The following is a 27,776-nucleotide window of genomic DNA, read 5'->3' on the forward strand; positions in this document are numbered from 1 at the left end:
TTTACAAACCAGTTGCAAATCTCTTGCAACTAATTGTCAATTACGAAAACACTAAAGGAGTGGAAGAAAAGAAAAAAAAAACTTAATGATAAGTTTTCACCAAAACAAAAATTTATAGGGACAAATTTCTCCTTCGGCAAAATAGTTGTTTATAAATAAAAAAAGTCAACAAAAAGATAATTTGGTCACATAGCTTACTTTCTATTTTTTCTCATGGAGATGGTCGATTTTTTAACTTATTTATGATTTTAATGAGGACTGATGTGCCAAAGGTGACGATGATGATAGTTGTGGTGAAAGACAAGATGAAAAAACGATAACTATAGCCCAGGGATCAAAATTATAGTTAGTCAACATATAGGTGCTAAAATGGTATGTTAGGTTGTATAAGGGATCTAAATAGGAATAAGCCCTTTACATCTTTGTCCTTATCTAATGATAGTATAAATATGGAAAAATTTGAAATTTTAACAGTCACTTAGTTAGGGCGTCCCAGTCCAACACAATCCCCCCAAAACCCAAATTTAATTTTCTTCCTTGTTTGTCAAATGTTCAGCCTTCAAATACTGATTCTAGGGTTTCTTATTTTCGTTTGTTTCATCGTTTGTATCGGCCGTCTGAAAAGAGGAACGGCCACCCAATGGATAATCGAGTTGATCCAACCCATGATCGTTTATCTTCAAAGAGAAAATTAGATGATTCCGATGATAATAACTCTGATGCTCGATCTTCAACTTCACTACAATTCTTCGTCCGGATTTCATCAGGTAATTCAATTGTGATTCATGCTAAAAATGATGATTTAGTTGAATCAGTTCATCAACAGATTAGTAGAATGACTGGAATTCCTGTTGATATCCAACGTTTGCTTTATAAAGGTAAAGAACTAGGGTTTCGTCAAACTTTATCTGATTGTTTAATTGAGAATGATGTGGGAGTTCAATTAGTTGGACGGATTCGTAAAGAGCATCCCCAAGTTTGGGAAATTGTGGAAGAATTAGTAACTGCTATTAACAAGGCTTGTGAAGGTGAATTACCTCATATGTGTCAAACTGTGTTTTCTTGTATTGTGAGATTCGTAGAAATGATCCCGGACGAAGATAGTGATAGGAGTCTTGCTTTTCATAAGATATTTATATCCGGTGGGGCGCCGAAAGCACTTGTCAAGATGTTGCTTTCTTCATTTTCTTCTTCGAAACAATGTGGTTTATTGGCAATTAAGCACCTTTTAGGGCATACTTGCGAAAAACGGAATTATTATATTATACTAGTATTAGAGTTTTGTAAATTGCTAATTAGAAACACTCATGATACTAAGTTGTACTCCTCTTTTCGAAACCAACTTGCCTCATTGTTGGAAACCATTGGAGTTGCACATCGGTCTAGATATTTAAACTATGCTAAGCCATCTGTTATAATTCGCGAGTTTTTTCCATTTGTTTCTGAACTGGGACATAAAGTGTGTTTCGGGTTAGAATCGTCTATCAATTCATCCCAGCACATGGATGGAACTTTGTGTCTCGATGATGTCCATGATTTATCCGTATTCTTACTTCAACTGCGCTTGGCAATTGAGGATCAAGTGGGTCGACAACTTCCGATATGTTTAGCGGATATACCTTTGGTTGAGATTGGTTCACTTCATGTTGTTTTCGTGGAGTTGCTGGACAAGATTAATGAGTGCTTTAAGCATGTAAATACTTTGACTGATAGAGATCCAGGTGTAGTTGATACTAATCGAGATACTTGGTTGAAGTATCTTGATATTTTGAAGGACTTGTATAGCATTTCTGGACTTTATGAAGGTGCGAAGGAAAGAATTCTACTAGTAATGAAGTCTAGATGGGCACCTTTAAAAACTCTTATTATGTCTTCAGGGTACAGTCGCGACCACTTTTGGATTCTTGAGCTCAAGGATACCACTGATTTTGAAACAAGGAGACATTTGTTGATGTCCCTGTTTCCTCAATTGGACGATGAAGATGAAGAGATGTATGAAATGCTGATTGACAGGTCAGATTTATTACCAGAATCATTCGAGTATATAACTCGTGCTTATCCCAGTTCATTGCATGTTGGGATTTTCATGGCATTCAAAAATGAGGAAGCCACAGGCCCCGGTGTCTTGAGAGAGTGGTTTTCTTTGGTCTGCAAAGCGATTTTTAATCCTCAAAATTGCCTGTTTCAGGCATGTCCAGAGGATAAAAGAAGGTTTTTTCCAGTTGCAGGTAATTTGCTTGCTTCCATTCTTTTATGTATATTACCGTCTTATTCATACTTTTACTTGCAATTAGTTCTATCATTTGAGTTTCCTTTAACTTGGTCGTCGAGTCACTTAATACTGCGCATTTATGCATAAACAAAAAAAGAAAAGTAGTCATTTTCTGTTTTTGTTGTCAACCTCCAACTTAGAGTGTCAGGGTTCATTAGTTTCATTACATCTCATAACAACTTCAGCAGACTACTGAAGGTGGGTAAGAGAGATTCGGATGCTTATGCTTTATGACTTCTTCAGCTAGTCATTGAGCTGTTATTTTGAGAGTGTCATCAGGGAATTATCAAATTACCTGTGTTCCTACTCCTACATCTTATCTGCATATCCATGTTTCGACTTCACATTGTTATTGTGATGATATCATATTATAAGAAGTTTTAACTAATGTGTTTTCATTCTTGCTTATTTCATCAATCATTGATTTCTGTATATTATTTTGGTTTATAAGTAACACTTGAAATGCAATATGTAGCAGTCTTCTTCTAGCTTTCTTAACTCCTCACCACTATTTTTACAGAGCAAACTTTACAAAAAAAACTTGATATTCTATATTATGCTACGAAACTCTTTTAGGGGAATGAGAATTGTTAGTTCTCAAATTTTAAATTCCTGCAGCATAATGTGGTCAGGTGGCCACCGTGATGATTTTGGCTTTCGCTGGCGGGTGATTGCGTTACCATTAATGCACTAAAGTAAAAATTGTGTTTCTATGCATGCTTTCTTGCAACCAGCTCGATTTTTTTTTTGGCATATGCGTTATTGGTCGTAAAAGTTGAGAAGTTAAAGGAAGTCAGTGTCATGCTAAGGTTCAAGGTTGGTTCATTCACTTGAAGATACCGATCTGCTAGATTTATGATGTTAAGTGCACATTATAAAAAATCTATTGGTAGTGATAAAACCTAAGTTAGATGGTGATTGACGTTATCCAAAATTTACAGAGAATAACAATAAGTTGTTATTTTAGATAATGTCCAATTGTTGTAGTACTCTTAGATCGAGTTAAAATAGTTTGTAGTACTCTTCGTGGAGAAGGATGTCTTTCCCCAATAAATAGGTTTTAGTTGAATGGTAGAGCTTAGTCTTTACCAAATTAGAATGGAGATTTTATGCAAAAAAAATTGGAATGGAGAATCTGGGAATTTATGAAGATAACTTTTGAGTATCTTAATAAATGTTTTTCTTAGTAAGCGGTTGTTTTTTTTTTTGAAGAATAGTAAGCGGTTGTTTGGTTTCAGTTGGAAACCTGATCACGTATGAACTTCCATATTAAGCTTCCGCATATGCGTTCACATAACATGGACATAACTACGTGTATTGGTATCTAATACCACTATGAAAAAAATGGCAATCTGTGGATACAAACATAAATGACTACGTGTATTGGTATCCATATTTATGTACGAAATCTGACGTTGTACTGATTTAAATGACTGCAAGTATCGTTAAAAGTATTTGTGCATCGAACAAGAGATCTGATTGTCCGAGTATTTGAAGTAATAATAATAACAATAATAATAATAATAATAATAATAATAATAATAATAATAATAATAATAATAATAAAAAATAGGAGTATCCATGTTGAATACAACAATGTTCTAAGATATCATACTGTAACAGTAAATGAAATTCAGTCGAGGTGCACCTCAAGGCGAAATGTTGTAATGACTAATGAGGCATACGCATCTTCAGCAAAAATAGTAACACATGCTCTTCCTTGTAAGATAAGATGAGGCATATGTCTCTAACTATAGTTTCACCTCTATAATTTAGTACAGATAGGACCAGCTAAATTTTTTCGTTTAACGAGGTCTCTAACTAGTTGATTGATCAAGAAGTTATTAAATTGTCAAGATATTTTATGTTTCTAAACCTGAATCTATATGAGAGTTGCAAAAAGTTGACTCCCCTTTTCATACTGCAGCTAGTGTCTCATTTTTTTGGTACTTCCACAATCAAGTATACTAGATTTGGCAATACCAATATATTTTACCTTAGTATGCTCAAATGTTTTGTAGCAATATGTAAGATTATTTAGTTGAGTATGTAACTCAAGACTGTCTAGTTAAAATGTTTAAGATTCCAGGTTCTTATGGAAATACAGTTGTTAGAGTGTAAGTGTCTAATTTGCATACGCTATAGACAATATAATGTCTAGGAAAAGAGGTCAAAACATCCTAGTACCCAAAAGAGCTAGCAAAGAGGTAAGCCCTTACTCACCGCTGATGGTGGCGCACCTTGTACCCATACCTTAACACGAACTGAAGCGATAAGTTCTCCTTGTAAAACTGATGTATATATGTTATTTAGTTAGGAAATAGCTCCCACGATATGTCTAAACCTAAATAGTCACCATACACCACAAACATGGACTTATTTTCCAGAAAAGTAGATTAATGACAAAGAAACATGAAAAACAATTAAGTTACTTTCCAACAAAGGAGACATGAGAAGAGAACACAACAAAAATAACCAAACGAGAAACACAAAATTAGTTGCTGCCATGCTTATGTTCTCTTTATTTGTCTATGTTGTTGCCAAAGTCAGAACCGTAAGCATCTATTAATTAGTTGCGGCGAAGTCACTATTAGGAGTTCTTAGAGTCTAAGCATTACAATATATATATATAGCCAAAGTCAGAACTAATGAATAAATCATTTGTTGGAAAATGATGACCAATGTCACTATTAGGAGTTCTTGGAGTCTAAGCATTACAATTTTCTACATTTTATATTTCTTTTGAAAACGAGAACTAATGAATACCAAAAAACAATGTACTGCCCCGGGGCAAGGGCAAGCTGACGATTATTTGGACATCTTTTTTACAACTTTTTTTTATTTGGAATGGTTTAGTTCTGAGTATAATAACTATTGTCTTGCTTGTTTCATATCAATCCATGATTTATGCCGTGAATTAATATTCTTTATATACTTTGATGCTCTTTCGGGAGAATAAGGACCGTTTATTTATAGTTCATGTTCTTTTTTATTGCAGCATCTAATGTTGATCAAATCCAACTTGATTATTTTGCCTTTTGCGGCCGGGTCATTGGATTAGCACTGATGCACAAAATTCAAGTAGGAATTGCATTTGAGCGTGGGTTTTTCTTGCAATTAGCTGGAAAAGCCGTTTCTTTGGAAGATATTAAGGACGCGGATCCATGCTTTTATACGAGCTGCAAGAAAATCTTGGAAATGGATGCACACCTTTTGGATTCAGATGCTCTTTCTCTGACCTTTGTCACAGAATTCGAAGAACAAGGATTCAGGAAAATTGTGGATCTCTGCCCAGGAGGAATGGACATTGCTGTAAACAGCAGAAATAGGGAAGAGTATGTGCGTCTTCTTATTCAGCAACGCTTTGTGACTTCCATCACTGAGCAGGTTGGCAGTTTTGCCCGTGGTTTCTCAGATATGCTTGAAGACCAAACACTCTATAAGGACTTTTTCCAAGGTTTAGAACTTGAAGACCTTGATCTCATGCTGTATGGAAGCGATAGAGCTATTTGCGTAGAGGAATGGAAGGGACACACTGGGTACAATGGCTACGCTGAAACAGATCATGAAATCAGCTGGTTTTGGAAGGTATGATCTTTTAACCTCAGTTTTATGAGTTCATAAAGTTTTAGTACTGTCTAATAAGGAAAAATGGATTCCCTCCGATAGCTCATGGGCGAAAGGAAGGGATGGTCAGGTACTATATATAGCTCCCATGGTTTCTCTAGTCAGTCAATTGTAGCTCCAACTTAGCTATTCGATTTTACAAAGTGATCGACGTTGTCATTCAGATCTTTGTGACAAATTTGTGTACGTTAATGAAGCTATTTTACTTTGTAAAAATGGCAAGCTTCTACGTTCTCATGCATGTGCCAGATAAGAAGATATAAGACTATAAGTACGCAAATTCTAGTGATTCTACAGCTTATGTGCCCATTCTGGCAATATTTTGCAAATGCTCTTTAATTTTGGCATCACATTAGCTGTTGGCTTTAGTGTTGTGAGACCATCATTTATTATTTTTTGAAGTATAGACCTAGACAACAATTCTAAGCTTCTATATTAGCTTGTGTTTAATGTTCTTCGAATATAATTTCGATTTCCTGAGTTATATTTTACTGTTACAGATTGTGGAAGATATGTCGACGGAGCAGCAAAGATTACTTCTCTTCTTTTGGACTGCAGTGAAATACCTACCAATAGAGGGTTTTTGTGGACTGGGATCTCCCTTGTCCATATCCAAGATAGACTCCCAAGATCGCCTACCATCATCGAATACTTGCTTCTACAGTTTATCTCTTCCGTGCTATCCTTCAGAAGAAACCATGCGGGATCGTCTTCAAATCATCACTCAAGAACACATTAGCTGCAGCTTTGGTACTTCCTGAAAGAATAGTTACCAACCCTTTTTGTTGCTTATGAAGGTCATTAACCAGAATAAATAAATCCTTAGGATCTTAACTTTTAATTTTTCAATGGTGCTATAATGACGCTTTACTTCTCCATCTTCATCTTAAAAATATCGAAAACGGTAGAATGAGACTAATGGGTCTAAGTAGGAGTTTAATATAACTTCGATGCTGTTAAGGTATGTACTTTTTCATGTGTTTATGTCTTTAGTTACTTTGCTTTGCCTTCTTCTTGTTTTTAAGGTCTGATGTTGAATCTCTGTGGAGAAGAAAACTAAAAAGCTGATTAGTCGGGTTCGCCTTATAGATACATTCATCTACACTACAATTAAGGTTATGTTTTAGTGGATTTGGATTGTTCGTTTCATCGTTCAGTTTGTCGTTTTAGATCGAATGCTTGTGAATCTAATGTGGTTTCTTCTTTCTATGTTCTTCAAGATTAGACCCATTGTGTTGTTAGGGCTCTTTCTCATGACCTCCTTACTTTTAACCATGTGGCCTATTGTAAAATAATTTCTACGTTTTCAATGAACTTCGATAAAGGAATTAAAAAAAAAAAAAGTCTTTGCTCCTTACTGTTTCCAACAATTATTGTTTCCTTGACATGGGGAAGCAAAACAAGATATGAAATTTTCACCACCATACTTCCACCACAACCAGCAACTCCTTACCTCTACGGCCACCACCATGCCACCCCACCTCAACCACCGCCACCATCATCACACTTCAACCACAGCATGTCAACCATCCTTAAACCACCATCATATTTCCAACACCATTGCTACCTATATCACCACCCCAACTACTACTATATCTCCACCACTAATACAAAACTACCATAACCACCATCACCTTGACCACAACCTCACAACCACCTACACCAACACCACTGCAACTACCACAACCACTGTACCACCACTCCAATCATCCCTAAAATCACAGTAAAATTAAAATCGAATACTTTCATAAGAAAATTCAATTATTAGTAACTAATTTGTCAAACATACTTTAATGGAACAATTCATTTATAAAGAACACAAATAAACAAGTTCTTCTTTAATCTGGTTATTGGGGCAACACTCCCCTTGGATGTCCACCGTTGTAAGATAGTTGTCTCATTAAAAACCTTACCAGAAAAATTGAAAGGGAAAAATAGTACCATCACTGAAGACTTAGAACATTGTTGGACACACACAAAGTGTCTCGTTAAAACCTTGTCAGTAGAACCCTGAGGAGAAAAGTTGAACGAAGGAATAAAGAGTACAATGCGTAGAAGTCCGTCCAGTAACATTGGGTCTTTTTATAAAATTCTTCTCCTCCTGAAGATCTACTCCTGATTATATTTGATTTAAGTTTTTGCAATCGGCAATAAGACTGCATTTGTCGCACCCCGATCCCATATACTAACTTTCTAAAAATTGTAGTAGGCAAAGATTTGGCGAATAGGTCAGCATAGTTCTCACATGACGAGAGTAGAATATATAATTTTGGTGAGATATGCTTAGTTATGTTGCCTTTAACATATCCTTCTTTAATTCGAACAATGCATGCCAAATTATCTTCACAGATGACTGTAGATGAGTTTGTGATTGGAGGGAGATCACATGAACTTCTTATATGGCTTACAACTGATCTTAACCATGCACATTCTCTGGTGACTTTGTAGAGAGCAATAATTTATGAGTGGTTTCATGAAGTTGTTGACATACTTTGTTTACTTGATCGCCAAGAGAAGGTAGTACCATCACTTGTAAAAATATATCCAGTCTGTGAGATGCCTTTATGCGGATCTGAGAGATATCCTGCATCTATATATCCTTCGACTTGTGAATTTCCAGATGAATTATTCGGATCGGATAATCCATATCAGTCGTTCCCCTTAGATAACGAAGAATGTATTTTACACCTGATTAGTATCCCTTGGTCAGTGTTGAACAAAATCTGGCTAATAAATTTACTGCAAAAGCAATATCAAGTCTACTACATTGAGTTAAATATGATAAAGCACCAACAACACTCAAATATTGTACTTCAGAACCAAGGAGCGCTTCATCCTCTTCTTTTGGACGAAATGAATCTCTCATAGCATCGAGTGATCTAACAACCATTGGAGTACTGAGAGGATAAGCCTTGTCCATGTTACAACACTTGAGGACTTCCTCAGTATATGATTTTTGATGGACAAGTATGTCGTTTGCATCTCTCTCAACAAAGTCCGAATTCTCACGAGTCGGTGAGACGGTGGGTAAGTGGCTACATAAACTAAAACCCTAGGGATATCCTGTTGTCGAAGTTGTCACAAATCCCTTTTGTAACTTGTTTTCTGATCATAGTAGAAATCATCACGCGTTGTTCGTCGTGGAGGTGGTGTCACTAACCGAACCATGTAAATTTGTGTTGTGTTATGTGTCATTGTTTACTATTCGATTACTTTTCTTGGTTTACTTGGTTTCGTCACAACAGATCCGATGGAGTTTTGCCACCTGAATCCAACTTCATTTGGGAGGTCGACATGAGTCTCCTTGGAAGCTTGAACCCCCTTGGCCCAGAGGTAAGCAAAATGTGGATACTATTCAGCCTTGCCATAAACCTTGCTTAAGTCTTAAAACAGAGCAGGGAAGTCTGCATAAGTCAGCTTGGCACCGTCTCGAGGCAAGCGAAGAGGTGAATCCAAGTCATTTTTGCCCCCGAGCCTTGCTCTGATCAGCAAGACAAAGCGAGAAGGTCTGCAGAAGGCAGCTCGCACCTCAAGTTCTGCCCTGCCCAAACAAAACGACACTTGCGCAAAAGACAGACAACGCCAAAGATCCACTTTTATACGTGAACTGTTACTGTTAGAAGATGCACACTCATTCACATATGATCCTCTTACGAACGACCACACCGCATCAAATCAACCAAGTCCTTTGCCATTGCCGACCAAACCTATATAAACATATAAAGTCTGATGTCAAGCCTCTACACATTAAGATCCTCTGTCGAGGCTTGACACAGACTCTAACGATACGGGAGTTGAATAGTGGATGAAGCCATAAAACTTCATGTATCAAGTTAAGCATCCATATATTCTAGGAAATTAACCAGGCTATAAATCACTTACAAAGCTTGCATTAGAGCTTGTACCAGATCCTTCTTTTTTTGGAACTACAATATATTGCATTCAAAGATAGGTATGAAACTTTAATTTTATAAATCAGTTGTCTCCTGTTTCGCATCCATATATGTATAGTTATATACAGAGAATGAGGGGTCTCTGCAGTCAAAAAATTAATTGCTTCGGCGACATATAGTTTTTATGTATATAAAACATCCCAATATAAATTAAGAACCCCAAGATAAAATTTGGTGTAGCGATTCCCACTTTAGAAGTCCACTGCAAAAGGAAAAACTCCACCTATCACTTTGTCGGATATTCATGTTTTCACTAGATAAGGTTTTCTATCAATTCATTTTCATATCTCAGAAGGTGTATCAGAACTAGCCCTAAAGGGCTAACCACCACAATCTCCAGTAAGACAGTGATAACTTTCGCTATTACTCGGCCAAGCCTCAGCTTGTGCCTGAGCCAGTTCTACTGAAATGGGCGTCGGTATGGGGCTCCAGGTGGAAAGGCGGCTGAGTCATAACGAAATCCAGGTAGTGGTGGTGCAGGAGGATACTGGTTCCTTGGTCGCTCAAAATTGTCGGTCCTACTCATTGGAGGGGTATTGACTCCGAAAGAAGTATAGTGCTGGACTGCTGATGTTGCCCTCCCATAGGATGATGCCGGGATTGTGTGGCCAAAAAGAGAAGAAGATGCTGGTAGACCATTGTTTCCAGAACCTTTATCCTGACTAGGTAGATGGCTCATGCTTCTTTGAGCTGCATCTGAAGCTGGTCCACCATAAAGCCGACAAAGTTCAGAAGGATTTACCTCTTGCTGACCATAAAGTCGGAGAAGTTCTTTACGCGAATCTATGTCTCTTCTGTGTAGCGGATCCATCTCGTTCGGACAATATCCCCTACTGAAACTAGTCGTATAGTTTCTGTTCCCTGGAAACCGCTCTTCTGAACTAGGGATGCCTCCGTACTCTTGAACAAGACTAGATCCTCTTGAGCTTCTTTCAGAACCATTTGCAACATGATCTTCACTGTCTTGAATGTACCTTCTCCTTATATCATCAAGATCATTAGAGTTTCTAGTTGTGATTTGGATCCCTTCTTCAACTTGTCCTCTGCCAGGCAGATATCTAGATGCTTCAGATCGGCGGTCTTGAATCAGGTTTCGGGAACCTGCGCTTTTAGATATGGACCTCACCCTCGAATGGTTTAAATTATGCATTTGGAACCTAATACCATCTTTTCGGATCTTGCGAGGTGCTTCAACTTTGGATCTTGATTTCTTTCCTTTCTCTTGCCTGTGATTCAGATTATCAAGAGATCTCTTTTCACTACGATCATGACTAATGTGAACATCCATATCGCTGTCTCCTTCCCGGCTCTTGTTAACCTTAATATTCTCTCCATGCCTGCTCGGGCTGACACTGGGATCATCTCCGGTCCTGGTATGTTTTGATTTAAGATCATCGACATGACTGTCCCGACTTATGTTCAAATCATCTCTATGCCTGCTCTGATTGACTTTCATATCGTGACTCGCCAGAGAACTTTCTGTTTGCTCTTCAGATGCAATTTTAACTTGATTATCACTTTCTGATTCGTTCTTTTGTCCAGGCAGATTGCCTATTGAGTTGGACTCATCACTACACTCGTTTCTTAGCTCTGGAATGTCATCATAGCAATCATGGACATGAGATATATTAGTCGAGTTAGCTGAGAACTCTACATCATTCTTTTGTTCTTCCACATGCAACTCCTTTTCCTCTGTAGATATATGACCCTCCTTCAAAGCTATCTCCTGGTGCTTTACAGACCAATCAGGGCGACTCCAAATATAGAGAATTGGCGGTTTTAAGTTCCACTGATCCATTTGATCGTCAACAGATCCAGGTAAGTAGAAGGACTGCAAAGAAGTCAAAGATGTTAACGTACATGAAAGAGAAAGAAATTGCTGGGCACAAGTAATGTTACCTTTCTGGAGAATTTATTATTGTCCTCCCAAACCAGATCATATGCATCTTCCTTTTTATCTAGTCTAAATTATAACACAAAGCAAATCAGAGAGGGAGAGCAAATGAGAGAGAGAGAGAGAGAGAGAGAGAGAGAGAGAATATGTGAGAGAATATGTGAGAGAATATGTGAGAGAATACCTTTCCATCTCCTCTGGAGCAATAAGAATCACGAGCTTCGGCCTGAACTCAAGAGCCTTGTCAATAAATTTGTTTGCCAGAGCTGCTCGAACTCCAAAAGGAGGACTGAGTCCAATGATCTACTCCAAAACAACAACCAGAATGTCAAGACGCGGAGAAGTTTTGAGTTACAGGAATTTTTTTCCCGGATATCTTTCCTCCTTTCCAGATAAAATTACTCATATAAAAACAATAGAATGTAAAGAAAGCTCCTTTCTTCTCACCAATCTAGATCCAGTTGGTAGCTCCTTTGTACGAATAGTCATCCAGTCTCTCCTCTCGAAACAAAAATCATTCTGCAAACAAGGATCCAGAAGCATCGACTACATTATCACTGGATAAACTGACAGAGGCAAGTTATACTGGCAGGAGAAATCCTGTTCACTCAAAACTGACGAAAAATGCCTAAATGGCTATAAGAAAATCCCGATAGAAAATGAAGGCAGATAAGAAAAGGCGATATAGCCCTAAAAAGTGCAACTCAGTAAACTTTTGTCCATTGAGAGATCTAGCTTGGGCCATATCTATATGGACTATATATGGTGGTGGCAGAAGCAATTCTCTAGGGATTCGGTTGGAAAGAAACAGATGACGTTCTCAGACAAGAAGAGTAATATCACAAAAACAATCAACAAATCAAAGGATTCATTCTGCTATGAAGTGCTCAAGGGAATCTGTTTTGTAAATGTGGCTCTTAGGGACTTGATAGATTGGTGGGGGGCTATTCCTTTTTGTATGTAACCTCATTTTGATTTCTTTTTAGAGCGATCATTTGTTTTTCTGTTCAAATTTCTGTTTTGATAAGAGGTTGTAACTTGTCTTTTGTTTGGCGGGCTTCGTCGATATATTACCCTGTTTCAAAATAGAAGTATCTGCAGGCCTAAGTAGTAGCTGTCAGTCCAATCAAAGAACCCCTTTCCCCGCAAGTGACTAATGAAACAACCTCTCTTCTAGTGAAAGACAAGCAAATGAATTGAATTTTACGTACCTTGGGCTGAATAACATCATAGTTTTTAAATAAGCAACTCTTCCCAATTTCCTCGAGCTTTTCTTTCATGAAGCAACTAAAATCGTTAGGCCCACAACAAAAATCGACTATCTGATCAAAAGGGGAAAATGGCATAATACTTCATCAGAACGAAAATATAAGCAGTTGCCAAATCTTTCCATCACATGTTTATGTCAAATTGCAACGCAATAAAAACTCTAAAAATACAAGATTCCAGTTATATCTTCCCTCTACTTCAAGTGCCATTATATGTATTTTGTGACTGGTCAAACTATTTTGCTAAGTTAAAGCTCCTCGAGCACTTCTACAGTTATTAGTATGCATCCATTATGAGTTATACCCTAAACTTATACGATCTAAGCTCATCAGTTAAACAGTAAGTACCAAAAATCTCCAAACCCAAGTTTCCAAATACTCTAATAGTATTAATAAAAGTTATAGCTTGTAATGCATCCACAGATAAGATTGGGTCATATACTATCACAGGTGTAATCATGAGTCGGACGATCTCAAAAAAAATATTGAAGAAACTAGACAAACGCTGTCGTGATTTGCGAGTTCAAAAGCCAAACTGACTTAACTATCCAGTCTTTAGCAAAGAAATATAGGAAAAAGGAAAGAAATTTCACATTCTCACCGTATCACCATTCTCAACATACGGATAAAGTATGTCAACAATCTGCACATGGAAATATGAAATTAGTGTTGGTACCTTTAGATTAATAACTCATAGTTTAATTACATCAATATATTTAGAAAATGATTAGTTAGTCCACTCAGTTACATAAGTAGCAACCATTGAGAAAAAACTTCCTCCCAAATTTGACAAATTTAAATTTGGAAGTCGTTTCTCACGCAATATGACTAAAATAGCAATGAAATGCTAAATTCTGAGCAAGAATTAACCACTTCCCACATAAGTAAGCGCAGGAGTGTTGTTTCTCCCACAATAAAAATCATTCGCTAAGCAGTTTTAGATACTACTGATAAAAGTGGACAAAATTAGATAGTTCGATATGGTTGATATAGATTTTCACAAATCACCACTGTCTTGGAACTCGCATTTCTCACACTCAACATTCTGTCACCAAGAACAGAAAACAAAAGTTTTAGAAAGAGTTTTAAAAAAATGATTTACAGAGTAGGGGACCCATGAAGAAACTTCCTTACTTTTCGCTGTATACTTCATTCTGTTACTATCAAGCCAGCAAACCGTAAATATCAGGTCCAATGATTTTGCTTCACCTCTTTAAAATAACTGAATTTTTCTGGCATACTGCCAAAAACTCAAGATAGACCTTCTTTTTGATTAAAAAAGACATAAAGCACAAGAAACTGACTGATGCATTGAAAGAAATATAGCGGATATCATGGAGAAAACATGCAAGATAAATTTTATCCACAATAGAACATAGTGGTAACCTACCTCCTTAAGTTTATCCACTTTTGTGAAATGACGTCCAAAAGATGTATAGCGAATATCATGGAGAAAAGGTGCAAGATAAACTTTCAGCTTGTTCTACAGAAACAAGGATAATCGTTAAGCACAGCATGGGAGCACATAAAACTGCCGAATTTGTAATCATAAAATAAATATGATTTACTTGTTCAAAAAAGAATACATACATATATAATATATATATATATATATATATATATATATATATATAATTTCTTTCATACGCAACAACTTTTCGTCTTATATGACGTTCTTGTTACTCATTCATCACATCAAATGTGCAACGCCAAAAGAAAGACATACTAATCCAAAGCATCGAAAGGATGAAATAGCCATGATTTGAAGACAGAAAAGGTGTCTACAAATTAAATTCCAATGGATAGGGTAGTGGTATTAAAATAAAAAATATTTCAGCCAAAACAATTTGGTTTCGATGGCCATGACAGGAAATTGAACATTTTGATGTAGTTTCGTGCTTAAGAAATATAATAATTTACTTACCTTATTGAATGCTAGATCACTGATTCCGAATCATTTTTACGGGATTATCATAATGCTATTGATTTTGCTAGTGAATTCATTACATTACTTCATATAAATTCTTTTACAACCTCCTATAAATTTGTATAGGAGCATAAAAGAGTGCTACCTTTCATCTCCACCCATCCATAATTATTTTTACAATGCACAACATATTTTTCATGGATTTCAAAGTTTGTGATCTATCAGAACTTTCCATAATGTCTCACTCATTTATGCAACATTTTCATGAACTTGTAATTATTTCCATGCTAACAAAAACATTTCCAAAAAGATTCCGCTATTCCAGATTCCATGCGGACCGAAATCTACACCAAAACCGAAATTTAATACCTTAATATAACACCAAATATTATCTATTTAACAGTCGTGCACCTTGAAACTCATTTGATACTAAAATGACCTTTAAGATAGGGATTGATTATATCACGAGAGCGTGTTATGGCTGAGATATTTTGCATATGGATATACAAATTGCAAATTTTGACTTTAGGCAATCTAAATGATTTTCTATTAAATAATTCTCATTAACCTTTGACAGCATTGATCTGGCATTTTTAAGCCGCTCAACCTTGTAAAGAATAAAAAAAAGTGCTTATTCGATTTTCCATCCCTATCGACCATTTGAATTTTGACCTATCATTTCCTTTCTTACCTAGAATTTCTCTACTTGGTTACATTGACAAGTCACAAGTACCTAAATGCTAAAGCTAGGTTTCGCCAAGTAATAGCAAGTCCCTGCTCATTCAAGCCAAAAAACATATCCTAAAACCGTTTTTTGCTCACCGTCTTTACTAGTACTACCAGAAAGTTATCGGGGTGTACTTCCAAAAGTTACATGCATTACCATACAATAAGTTTTTTATCTGTATTTCGATTGGTAATAACATTTATAGCTCAATATAAGTCTAGGATTTTGGACGAAAGTTCGTCGAACATGAGAGCAACCAAGTCATTAAACGTAGTAATATTCATATAAGAAGTAACGATGATATTGATCCAAAACTTGTCTACAGTATTGTTATAGAAGGAAGGGTTGAGAGAGGCAAATACCCTCCACTTCATTATCTTGTTCAGAGTCACGGGATCACAAACAGCTTTAACATCCTCAACATCAAAACCTTCTTCTGACTTCTGTAGAGCTGTTCGAATAGCCTTCAGGTACATATATATGTATAAGGTTTAGTATTACAACCATTAATTTTAACTTTAGAAAAAATTGACAAAAGTAACAATAAAATAATAAATTTCAGAGACAATGAAGGAGAAGATATACCTCAACAAGACTCTCCACCTTTCCCAGAGTCGTGGTCTTGCCAACGACATATTTTGAGGACACCGCATGTGTTGATGGCACTTTATGACTTCTTATAACCTCCTTTAAGGTTATAGATGATGATGCTTTACATTTTAAAGTCAACATTCTGCATTACAAGGGTTTAAGAGTCGTCAGTAAGGGCAGGTAACCGGCACTATCTAAGGCCTCCGACACTTAGGAAAACCTATAAGTTAAACCTAATCGTGTATTATTTTTATCAAATCACTATAAGGTAACAAAATATCATACTAAGTCCATATATACAAGGAATGACTCTCCAAGAATAGACAAGTCAGGGAGCAACTTACCTTCTTTTGGTTTCATTGTCTATTGAAGACCAAGAAGTACTTGCTCTTTCCGTCAGAGGAGAAGATATATTTGTCTTTTCGTCCAAATAGACTTCAGATAAAAGTCTCTTCCTTTTTAATTGAACTTTTGTTTTTTCTTCAATTTCGGAAAAAGTAATGTGGTTTCTTATAGGTGTTCTCAGAGTTCTATCGATATTATGCTTCCTGGTCAAACATGTTTCCAATCAATTGAAGTCAAAAACTTTTGAAAACAAGAATAAGAAACGTGACCTCACGAAATAAAAACTTACAAGCAATAAATCAGTATATGATTGTTGGGCAAGAGACCATTCCAAGCCCTCTTCAGTTCACCTTCTTCGTCCTCCGAATCTTGAAATTTGATTTTCCTGATTTATGCAGCAAACTCTTAGCACCCAAAATAGTTTGCAGTTCAAGAGGAAAAAAAATTAGTACCTAGGCAAGCATTTCCTGTGATATGCCGTTGGACATCGCCTGCAAACTGCAAATTGCAACTCCCGCACGCCTTTATTTTCCCCCTCTTTACAGACTAGACATTTATGGACAGGACAAGTAAATGAATCTCCAGCAGATATCTTTTTCTGGCACTCTACTAATTCAGCTTCATTCTCAGAATAGAGCAGTTTTGCAACACATTTTGGATGGTAGAAGTAGCCGCATGTTGCGGAAACACAACGGAAGACCTGATATTAAATTGGTTAATCGTGACTTGCACAATTGCATCTAAAAAATTCAAAATTTACATTCTACTTGTGGAAAAACAAAATACTGGAAAGGAAGGTAACAAGTAGAGAAAAGATTGTTCGACAGATATCATATACAGTTATGGTATTTGTGATCAATCGACCTGGATGATTACAAAGATAGGGTGCTAAATTTTATTACACAAAAACCGAGACATAAATTGAGATTAACCGCTCAAATTCTATGAGTGCATACCTTACTGAAACAGGGAAGAATGTACATTACCTCTTCAATTAAAAAAATTATAGCCCAAATTTAACTACAACTAATTATGTTACCCAAAAAACACTAGAATGTAAAATAAGATGCGCAAGGTAAAAAAATCGGCACCTCGGTGGTGACAGATATCATATACAGTTATGGCATTTATTAATGATTAATGGGGAATACATAATATATTTACCTTGAGTTGAACTTCAACCAGGCAACTCATGTTCTATTGTCTGGTGCAGCCTTGCAGGTATTTAAGAGTAATAAGGAATAATTGAATTTGGAGGGCTTCATTATTAAAGACAGTTGCAGGACCGGATTCCTTTTCTTATTTATTGTATTGCGTTGCTTAGGGCGTGTCCTTACCCCTATAGTTGACGAGTGAGCTTTTAGTTACTTAAAATTAGATTTTAACAACCCAAGGGAATGTTACTTTTAGCAGTCAACTTTTTGGTATTCTAATTTCTAAATAGAAAAAAAGGTTTTCTTTGCCAAAAGAATATGTTCAGCCTCTACTTGGAACTTGCACTAGGTTTTCTTTCCTTACTAACGAGAGTACAAGTCCCTTACCTTCTTCGATATCGTGCCTAGATTGAGAAACCAATAGAATACAAGTGTGGACACAGACTCCAAAGTTGAAGAAAAAATAAGCTACGTAACATGCACACCGGTACAGGTATCAGCGTCTGCCTCAAGTATGAGGTGTCAAATGCATTGTGGGAAAGGTTAGTGCAGGAATACAATTGTCCACATAGTATTTGTCATATTTGTTACTTATTAGATCCTACGGGTTTTTTTCTATTGCGCCATTGTCACATTGAACACAAACATTAGCAAGGAATTTCCATGTCACAAAGGAAACAAGTTTCATTCTGGGAAAGGCATAATAATGTCAATTGCAATTTGCATGCAACAAAAGTAACTAAACAAAAACAGAAAAACATAATCGCCAGCATAACTGTATACTGGATCACATGCGATAAACACCATGAATTAGTAACAAAGGATTTGGACAACAAACTCTAGGCAAAAGAGCAATGAACACATTGCTACAAATATGGATAGCTAATTATGAATGATAGACGCCCCCTTTTATGTCATACATTCGTACCTCAGCACCAGAAGATTTATCAGAAGAGCCCAGCTTTCCACAAGCAAAGCATTGGTGTTGTTTGTGTTGACAATTTTTACATAAAAAGTATTGCATCGCCTGCAAATAATCCACAATATTTAAATACAATCATATAAATAACCAAACATGAAGGGTATAAAGACACTTGGTGTTTTTTCAGGGAGGGATTAAGTAGAAAATGGAATGAACAGAATCTCAAAGGAAGGAAGCCCATACTTGCACTTGATAGTTAGAAAGGCCAAGAGATTTACAATGCGTTTCTTCCCCATCTTTTGCGGTTGCGTGAAAGGATCTCAAACACCTCCCTTCACAACTAAATTAAAAAAGAAAAAAAATTAAAACTTAAGATCCATAAAAATTATATAATAGTTATCAGTGCTTTATATTGCTTGCACAAGAGAAGCAGTAAAAGAAGCCATCGAAAATGAACGGATTAATAGAAAAGATAACCACCAAACAAGGAGAGGATGTAGCTTACCATAAAATTTCACCACCATTATCACATATAGCACAAATGGAAGAAAACAAATCTGCCTCTTCATCGGATTCGTTTTCATCTTCAACCTCTGCATATTCTTCAAATTCTTCATCATCATTAAATATAAATTCACTTCTTTCGGCATCTATATCACTATGAGCATCCTGCTATACAGGAGTAGTTAGAAAACTAAAAGATCTTCAAAATAACACAAAATCGGTATTCAAACAAATGAACTAACAAACCTCTAATACGACGTCCTTGATGTCTAAAAAATCGTAGTTTGTCAAATGTGATAGAGAATCCGCCTCATCCATTGAAGATGTCATTGTATCACCAAAATCTACAGTAAGGGAAAAAGCATATAATGAGTGAGAAAGAAGATGAAATCAAACTTTAGATAACAATTACAGTAACTTAGACCACTAAACCATCAGAAAGACTAAATTGAGAATCCCTAATTAAACACGCGATGTGAAAAACATCAAATTTCATATAAGTAAAACAAACACACAGAATCTTACTCTGAGAAACATAAAAGAAAAAGCCCTAAAATTCGATTTTGAGTTCTTTTCAGAGGTAAGAAGAGCGGGAAGGAAACCTGTTCGTTCTTCTCTCAGATTGTAGAGAGAGAAAGTGATGCATAGAGAAAAGAGGAGTTTATGAGAGAATCTATAGAGAGATTCGCAATTATATCTAAGATTTTTCTTCAAGTGAGACGAAATTGAGCTGATTCTGTTGCTTCATTTGGACAAACTCACGCAAATACAAATGGATTTCCGGTTTCCCCGATGAAGGAAGAGAATGGTTAATTTCATTTTTAACCCAATTATTGAGCCATTGGAGGTTTAACCCACATATTTGTCCAACTGGAAAATCTGCCCCCACTAATACATTTCCGTTAAGTAATTTCTAACCTCTACTCTCTCTCTCCCTCCAACTAATTACTTTCTCCATCTTCTGCTAATGTTTCAGTTAGTGATCTTAAATCATGTTGTTGTTAATATTTTTCACAACCGGGAAACTTACACTACCGATTCTTGAACAGAAAGTGAAGCGAGCAAGATGAGATGGCTAAGTTTGTCACAATCTTTCTCGTAAAAGCTTTCACGGACTACAGATGCCTCCTTTCTTCCTCTACAGTTTATGAGCCCAACATCAACATCAGTATATATATCGTGAATTCAAACCTTTTATAGGGTATTCAGTTTAGCAAGTCATGGGTGTTGTAGTTGTTGTAGTCGTTGATTAAGCATATGATTAAGTCGCTGATATAAATGATGCAATGATATCGGATTTGGATGAAGTAAAGTTGTGCCCAATCACTACAAGGCGAAATTAAACCAATATGTAGTGATAGGGCAGGTGTGGGCAAGATCTTTGCATATCTTTCCATGGTCAACTAAACACTTAGCCCTAGATTTTGTCTTGTCTTGGATAATTGTCACTAAAACCATCATTGTGTCTTAAGCCATTGAGAGTAAGTTCATTACTACGATCTATCAGCCTCGTGTTCAAGGATATTTTAGCTTGTTAGCCTTTCGACTCTCTTAAATTCTCTTTCTCTCTCTATGAATCTCCCCCTCTGCCTAAATCCTTCGTTGAATTTCTCCAGTGGGTGTTCAGAATAAATTAGATTGGGTGTACGATTAGGAATATGGTTAAAATTGGAATGATGGTGGAAAGGAAGACTTTTTTTGTCACGGAGCAAGAGGTCTGAGAGAGAAACGAGTTGAGAGTCTTGTGGTAAAAAGTAGGGTTTCCTTCTTATATCAACGAAAGTTCACCGAACCGAAAGGTTTTCAATTCGACTTCGAGAAAGGTTCATTGGGTACCAAATGTAAAGGGTCGCCTGATGGAAGAGAATTCCTCTTCGATCCGGCGAAGGCACATCCTACTCATGTACTTTACTTTGTAATATTGGTGGCTATTTACCTTTAATGGGATTGTTTCTTAACTTTCGGCCTATTTGTTTTTATGTCGGACTCAGTTGATTTACTTAATGGGCATTCCTCTCGACTGAGGAGAATTAAGTAGGGTTTGGTTCTTATTTTGTTGAAACATGTAATCCCCACGTAAGAACTCTATTTAATATAAAATATAAATGACAATACTAAAATGTATAATGCATCCCTAAGAGAAAAAAATGAGGTACGGAAAATAAAATCAAAAAGTAAAGGCAAACTCTAGAGAGAAATAAATATTCAACGATCAAGGGGCCGAACATGATGTTTAGAGGGCCAAAAGTTCTATTAGATAAACTAGGGAGCCAAAAGATTTACTAGTTAAAAACTGGGTGCCTGTGGATCTGTCAAAATAAAATACACCTAAAAAACAAAAGCTCCCCAATGTTGTAAAGCAATCCCACAGTGGTGGGAGACAGGAGTGTGGTGCTCCTCTTAAGAGGTTAAGCACCCTTCCCTAGTGAGGCCTTTTAAAACCGTGAGGCCCAGGTGTGCCAAAGCGGACAGTATCACTAGCAGCCCGAAAGGCTGGTCCGCACCATCCTATAACACCCAAACATTTAAAAAACTTTCAAGTCTACTCTGTTCTCAAATAGTAATAAATAATAGTGTTAGATTTTATACAAGTTCTCTTATAACTAAAAGACTACAAGTGCAATTTCATGCAACTCTGCAAAATTTAACGATCATAAGGAGATAATACAAAGAATTGGTAAATGCTTTAACTGCAAAAATAGATGTCGAATTCTTTTCTAGAATTTAGAAAGGAAAATCTTATGAAATTTCATTCATTAAGATGACTATTGTTGTTTTCGGTTTCTGATAAGGGTGTGGTGGCATCTGAAGCCTCCTCATCTATTGTCATGTTTAAGACATCTCTTGAAAGAGGGCTTACTTCTTCAGATAATGGGGACAATGCATTTGGCGACGTTAACGAAGCATCGGCAGCAGGAGATGAAGGCTCTAACGGTTCCACGCGCTGCTGGAGGCTCCAGTACATGATGCTGGCTGCTAGAGTAAGAATCATCTTCTGATTTACCTGCAATGCTCCATTAACAAAGAGCACATTAGAAACAATATTCCAAGATCTTAAGGTAAATGTTTAGACTATATAACAAGATGGTATTGTGTCCGCTTCGTTGAGCTGGATGATTAGGAACCCTACGTGATTCGACTAGAGGTTCCTAACAGGCCAAGTCGGCCCGGAAACAGCCTGGCTTGGTTCATATTTTGGCCAAGCTGGGCACAGCTCGTTTGTAAAGGGAAACCCTGAAGTCATATCACTACTGATATCTAAGGCTTCTTGTAGTTCTAGTGCACGTAAATCAACAACTCTGAGGGATCTGCTTTCCGGGGTTTATCTTCATTCAAGCTGTTCACGGCCTCCAGTGCTTTTTGTTCTTTGGCCCTTACTATTTTGTGTATTTCTTTTATAAAGTTTGTTCTTCCTTATCATATATACCAACTTAAATGAGACTGCATAATGGTAATCCAAGAAAGCCGATCGTGCTATAGTCATTCTTTTATTAGACTTTAGACGAGATAATGGTGTTATCTAAATGTTCAACAGAACCCAATATGCATGTCATTAGAAGAACTCATTGTAGTTATTAAACAAATCAAAAGAGATAAGGGTGACATTGATTGTGATAAAAGGTGATGTTCAAAAAGTTCTAAAACATAATATAATAAAAAGCTTATGGCAATCATACCTCTATCATGTCCTCAGGCAACAAGAAAATGGAACAACCAAGCTTTCGTGCAACACTGATGATGTATGTCGCATTCAACTTCTTATCCTCATCTGCCATTTCCAAATAACGAAGTAAGGAGAAGAGGTACTACTATATTCAGTGTCTATAGAGAACATAAAACTTGGTTTGGTGTTTGGTGTTTGGTGTGAGGTATTTTAATTTTTCTCAAGTTCTTATGACATTGATTTTATTTACAATCAGCTTTAAGACAAAGCATCTTTAAATTGCTTTACAGATCTGCTAAGGAAACAGATGGTACCACAAAAAAAAAGTGCAACTTTGAAATATATTCTGCGGTGTACTTCATCCATAAAACAAGCAATCCTAAACTAGTTAATATTGCTGCAATATTCAAGACCAAATCTATCCTTTCTTGCCAATGCAAAATGAAGTTTCTATTTCCACAATTACCTCACCAGATGAAAAAAAAAGAGCAGTAAAGTATACCAGTTTCCCCCTTCGTAACAATATTCCAGTTGACTACCCTCGGCTCCACAGCACTAAGAAGCTCAAGGAAGAATATCCCATTTGATAGACTTTTGTCCTAAATAAAAGTTCAAAGTAACTCGTGAACACAAACAAAGGTTTACTTTCTAAAAATAATTAACAAAACCAAGATTTATTTTTACCTTGAAGCTTTCCATATGAGAAGTTCTTCCGACACTCTTCACCTTAGAGTTTGCCCAGTTTAGAATATCTACATCAGTTAACTCTTTTCCTTCGGAGAAGAATCTCAAGTTTTTCAAGAGTTGAAGCATATTGAACCTCATCAACTGCCATAAATAAGCTGAAAATTTATGCAATTCAGTAAAACTGAAACAGTTCGCCTTTTGCAGATTTAGTGTGACACGATTAATTAAGATTTATTGTAACCATCGTATAAGTTTCAATTAAGCTCAAGATTTTTAAAATCTCAACTCTAGAACATAAAGTGATTCTCAATCGTAGGTTGGAATATTTACAAAAAAACGGTTGTTATTTCAAATACACATACCAAGTATAAGCTTCTTATTTCCTTGAACAATATCATTTCCAGCTATATTAACTAGGGAGAAATTCAACTCCTTCCCAATTCTCACAACTTGGTTGCAATTTTCTACTTTTCTAAATGGCATCTTGAGGGGAGGCTTTGTTGCTTGCTTCCATTGAACAGATCCGGGAGAAACCTTGTCAAGCACTTCCAAAAGAACCCATCTGCACGAATAAAATTAATAGATTAAGCAAGATAGCTGGAATCTCCAAATTCTTCAAAACATCCGACAAATACAACTAACCCAGTTCTGACATCCTCAAACAAGTTATTGACATATGTTTCGGTTCCAAGACTATTGATCCACAGTCTAAAGCATCTCTCTTCTCTTGATACTGCTTCATCATCTGTCATCATTTCTGCATAGGAAATCTTGTTGCTGTCCTCTGAGAGACCATTCCTGGGCAATAAACATTATAGGTTCAAAACGACATAAACCTTCCATAACTGCAGATCGGAAAAGAAGCAACAAGAAGAGAACACTGGGCTTAGTGCCTTAGTTCGCTAAGCAGGAAAAGGAAATGGGAATTACTACCTGTGATGGAAAATATGTGCAACAAAAGCGAGATTCAAATTTGTTGATCCCTCCACAATGTCCTTAGGTGTTATATATCTTTTACAATCCATTTTCTCTGCATGGTTCAGAATCAGTTCTGCCCTTTGAGTTGGATCCTTAGTATCTAATGTGTCTGGGGTACAGTGTTCAGGAGCAAGAACATTAAGCAAGTAAGCATATGCCTCTCCATCCTGCAGGTACACCACACATAAAGAAGATGTCGTCAAACGGAATTGTGGGAAACATGTAATTGATCAATGAGTTAAACAAAAAAAATATATAATATCGGCATAATATGTCAAATAGAGCATAAAATAACTTGTGTATATTTTCATCATGAAGTCGCCTTTAGACCTAGCTTCGATTATCTATTGGACTCTATCCTTGGATGTAGAAATCAAAATAATGCCAAAAGCCCAGAATCCAAATTAAGAAGATAAAATCAAATCGAGAGCATGATCTCTAGTGGCAAAAGAGCATAAATTTCTAATTTCATGTCCTGAATTGTGTACCCTGATCCCTGAATTTGATAATGGTTGTTGAATTCAGCTTTACATGCTTCAAACATATCCTGGATACTGGGAACAATTTGGCTTAGCAAGGGAGTGGATGCTTTCTGGAGGATCCTACTTCTACTGTTACGCCATTACTTCTGGCAGAATTCAATTTTTTAGACATGTTTCTTTTTTAAAGCTATGGGACTTTTCCACCTATGAAGCTGCTATATCGCAACCATAATATCAATCTCGAAGTATTCTTACTACCGAATATTGCCCCCCAAATTATTACCTATCAAACCAACTTAGAGAAAGTACATCTCAGAAATTCTCCTACCTTAAGATCAGAAGAAAAATTAGTGATGGGTTTCTTATAGCCTGCTTTACGTAGATGGAAATTCATCCATTTTAGCAGTAACTTTTCTGGGGCTAACCCCATGAGCTCCTCGACATCCTGCAAATAAGAGACAGTGAGAAGATAATAATCCGGAATACCAAGTAAAAGATAAAATATCCAAACACCAAAAAGTACAAAATAAATGGGTCTCAACCTACCTTGCTATCACTGACCAGCTCCACCAACTGAGGCGTCTTTTTTAAGTTGAGGTCTGCCAGTAGTTGAATCTGATATCGTCACCAAATACATATACATTTATTAAACTAAGTCGGAAACAGATGAATGCAAAAAAGTGAAATTATTCATTGTCAATGTCCAAACTTGATCTTCATTTTCTTCCTGTTTGATTTCTATATCCTTGAAAAGATCTTAAGAATATCGCATAAGATGGTTAAAGTAATCACCTTTATAATTTGAGAAATCAACCCAAGTACTAGATGAGGCTACAAAAGAAACACATTCAAGAATTTTTAGTCCTTCCTCAATCCCTTAACAAGGAAAGAATAAATGATATTCTATCAGAGCTTTATAGATGGATATGACTTGTTATTTCTCACCCTTGCTTCAATTAAGTCCTGCGTTCCAATGTTAACGACAGTACAACCAATAGCTTTTGCAGAATTGAGGCAGAGTGTATGATTCTCATTTCTCTCCCACGGGTTGAGTTTCCTTTTGGTATTAATAGCTCGTTCGTCGACCGTCCCAGGCACTGCAACATTAATTAATTTACTGCAAAAGACCATAAAATATATCAAGAAGTAATATAACCGAATTACATTAGCGATGGAGAAGATAAACGTTAAATGAAGAAGGTGTTTAGCTCAATATATATACCAGAGAAGAACTCCATCTTTCACAAGATCGAAAAGACTATTATCGGATGCATCTAATGGGAGAAACTGCTTCAGGAATTTATCTTCTCTAAGGTAGTTGTTGATATGGGCGACATAAGAAGCTCTCTCTGATTCACTAATGTTGTGTAGAAATGTGGTAGTGGTAGCCTTAAGAAATGTCGTCGATCTCCCAACCTTTGAAGCACCTCTTTCATTTCTTCTGGCTGTAGCTTGAGTTTGCAGATTCGAATATACCTGAAAATCCAATTAAGTTGGTTGATTCACTTCCTTTCCCTTTTTACTAATGAATTCTTTTTTCTACAAAAATCTTGAAAACTAATAATGTTTTGGGAATGTGATTCCAACTGGTGTTCAATTGGCCTTTCCGGTTAAACAGGTGTTCCCTGAAAATGGGAAAAAAGCAAACCCAGTATCCGATTTTGGGGAGATGAGTTATGAGACTCACCCACCCCAACGAATATCCCAAACCCGTCATCCCAACATGACCTAATAATTTATGCAAGACTTACCAAAAGGAAAGCTTCAAAGTCGATCTCCTCTTTCAAATCGGCAAATGATTCACCTAATATCTGTAAGATCTCCTCCTCGGTGAACATACGATGTAAACCCTTTAAGTCTACAAGTACAGGAGCCAAAGCTCCTACCTTGACTTTACCAGATTGACCAAGCGAAATGAACTGTAAAAAAAAACAATTGCAACCCAATTTCATAGATCACACATACATTCCTTAAACCTCAACCAACCAACCAAAGAAACAAATTATTATCTCAAATCAATCAAATAAAATGTCCCCAAATCAGCAAAAGAATAGCAGCAAATACTTACTTTAGATTTAAGACCACGAAGTTCGACCTGAGTAAATTGGCTTTGAAGCTTTGGGTCAGAGACAACAACACCTTCGAATCTCGAGAGCTTCTCCATTTTGTGTTAAACGTAGAAAGAATACTTAAAGAAGAAGAATTCTTTAAGGAAATTCATCAAACAATTGAAATGTATTAGTAAAGATCATCATCAATTATCATCTTCAATCACATTCTATAAGACTATAATGATACAAATAAATCGAAACCCAAAATGGAAATAGAGAAATGGGATTTAGAAATGCAAACCTGATGAAAATTACAGATTCATGATTATGATGGATGAAAGTGGATTTCGTTTGTTATTGAACTATTTGTTTTTTGTTGTCTTTGAAATGGTTGGGGTTTTTTTTTTCAGGAGACGGAGAGGAGAGAGAGAGAGAGAAAATCGTTTGGCAGGTGGAAACGCGGACAGTGAGGGGCCAAGAAAGCGCGTCTTTTGTTAACTGTATTTAACGGTTGGTGCTTTCCTCTCTTTGTTTCCATCTGTCACTTGTACATTTACCATTGTTGATCGATCCATCAACACTACTGTTGACATTTTAAATGGGGTTTTCCTATGCCCTTGGCCCTATAGTCCCATTTTTTTGGGCCATCCCTTTAGGAAAAGGCAAAAAAAATTCGGGCCCCGGGATTTATTTGTCTTTTTCTTATTTCTCGTTAGTTTTCTTCGATCTC

The 27,776-nt window shown here is 36.5% G+C and overlaps 2 protein-coding genes across 2 annotated transcripts; one reads left to right on the forward strand and one right to left on the reverse strand.

Moving 5' to 3' along the window:
* The first annotated feature begins 283 nt into the window (after positions 1–283).
* On the forward strand, positions 284–6,881 carry LOC147542317 (E3 ubiquitin-protein ligase UPL5-like). The gene is made up of 3 exons (XM_086638492.1): positions 284–2,228; positions 5,271–5,860; positions 6,400–6,881. The coding sequence occupies exons 1-3, from the start codon at positions 641–643 to the stop codon at positions 6,658–6,660; spliced, it is 2,439 nt and encodes an 812-aa protein (XP_086494618.1). The 5' UTR covers positions 284–640; the 3' UTR covers positions 6,661–6,881.
* A 2,969-nt stretch (positions 6,882–9,850) lies between these two features.
* On the reverse strand, positions 9,851–27,659 carry LOC147542318 (uncharacterized). The gene is made up of 34 exons (XM_086635294.1): positions 27,348–27,659; positions 27,064–27,200; positions 26,747–26,914; positions 26,218–26,471; positions 25,941–26,112; positions 25,788–25,826; positions 25,542–25,610; positions 25,324–25,440; positions 24,469–24,680; positions 24,178–24,333; positions 23,898–24,097; positions 23,533–23,690; positions 23,351–23,447; positions 22,862–22,953; positions 21,951–22,188; positions 21,185–21,269; positions 20,215–20,322; positions 19,787–19,926; positions 19,431–19,528; positions 19,186–19,352; positions 18,924–19,020; positions 18,687–18,785; positions 17,057–17,304; positions 16,894–16,989; positions 16,604–16,807; positions 16,254–16,401; positions 16,031–16,132; positions 14,405–14,497; positions 13,616–13,657; positions 12,958–13,068; positions 12,194–12,265; positions 11,931–12,049; positions 11,752–11,815; positions 9,851–11,683 (listed from the first exon to the last, which is right to left on the reverse strand). Exons 2-34 carry the CDS (start codon positions 27,157–27,159, stop codon positions 10,253–10,255), a joined length of 5,592 nt encoding a protein of 1,863 aa, XP_086491420.1. The 5' UTR covers positions 27,160–27,200; positions 27,348–27,659; the 3' UTR covers positions 9,851–10,252.
* Positions 27,660–27,776: the final 117 nt, after the last annotated feature.

Source organism: Eschscholzia californica, unplaced genomic scaffold (genome assembly GCF_041429995.1).
Source record: "Eschscholzia californica isolate CP2 unplaced genomic scaffold, dmEscCali1.0.p SCAF_4, whole genome shotgun sequence".
NCBI classification, from domain to species: domain Eukaryota; kingdom Viridiplantae; phylum Streptophyta; class Magnoliopsida; order Ranunculales; family Papaveraceae; genus Eschscholzia; species Eschscholzia californica.

Bases quoted from the DNA above. Each gene is read 5' to 3' on its own strand.
- LOC147542317 (XM_086638492.1), top strand. From the start codon at position 641: ATGGATAATCGAGTTGATCCAACCCATGATCGTTTATCTTCAAAGAGA. The intron at 2,229-5,270 runs GTAATTTGCTTG...TTTTTATTGCAG, and splicing joins AAGGTTTTTTCCAGTTGCAG to CATCTAATGTTGATCAAATC. The intron at 5,861-6,399 runs GTATGATCTTTT...TTACTGTTACAG, and splicing joins AAATCAGCTGGTTTTGGAAG to ATTGTGGAAGATATGTCGAC.
- LOC147542318 (XM_086635294.1), bottom strand. From the start codon at position 27,159: ATGGAGAAGCTCTCGAGATTCGAAGGTGTTGTTGTCTCTGACCCAAAG. The intron at 26,915-27,063 runs GTAAGTATTTGC...TTTTTTTTACAG, and splicing joins TTCGTGGTCTTAAATCTAAA to TTCATTTCGCTTGGTCAATC. The intron at 21,270-21,950 runs GTCATCTTAATG...TATATTAAATAG, and splicing joins AGAAACCGAAAACAACAATA to AGTTCTTACGTGGGGATTAC.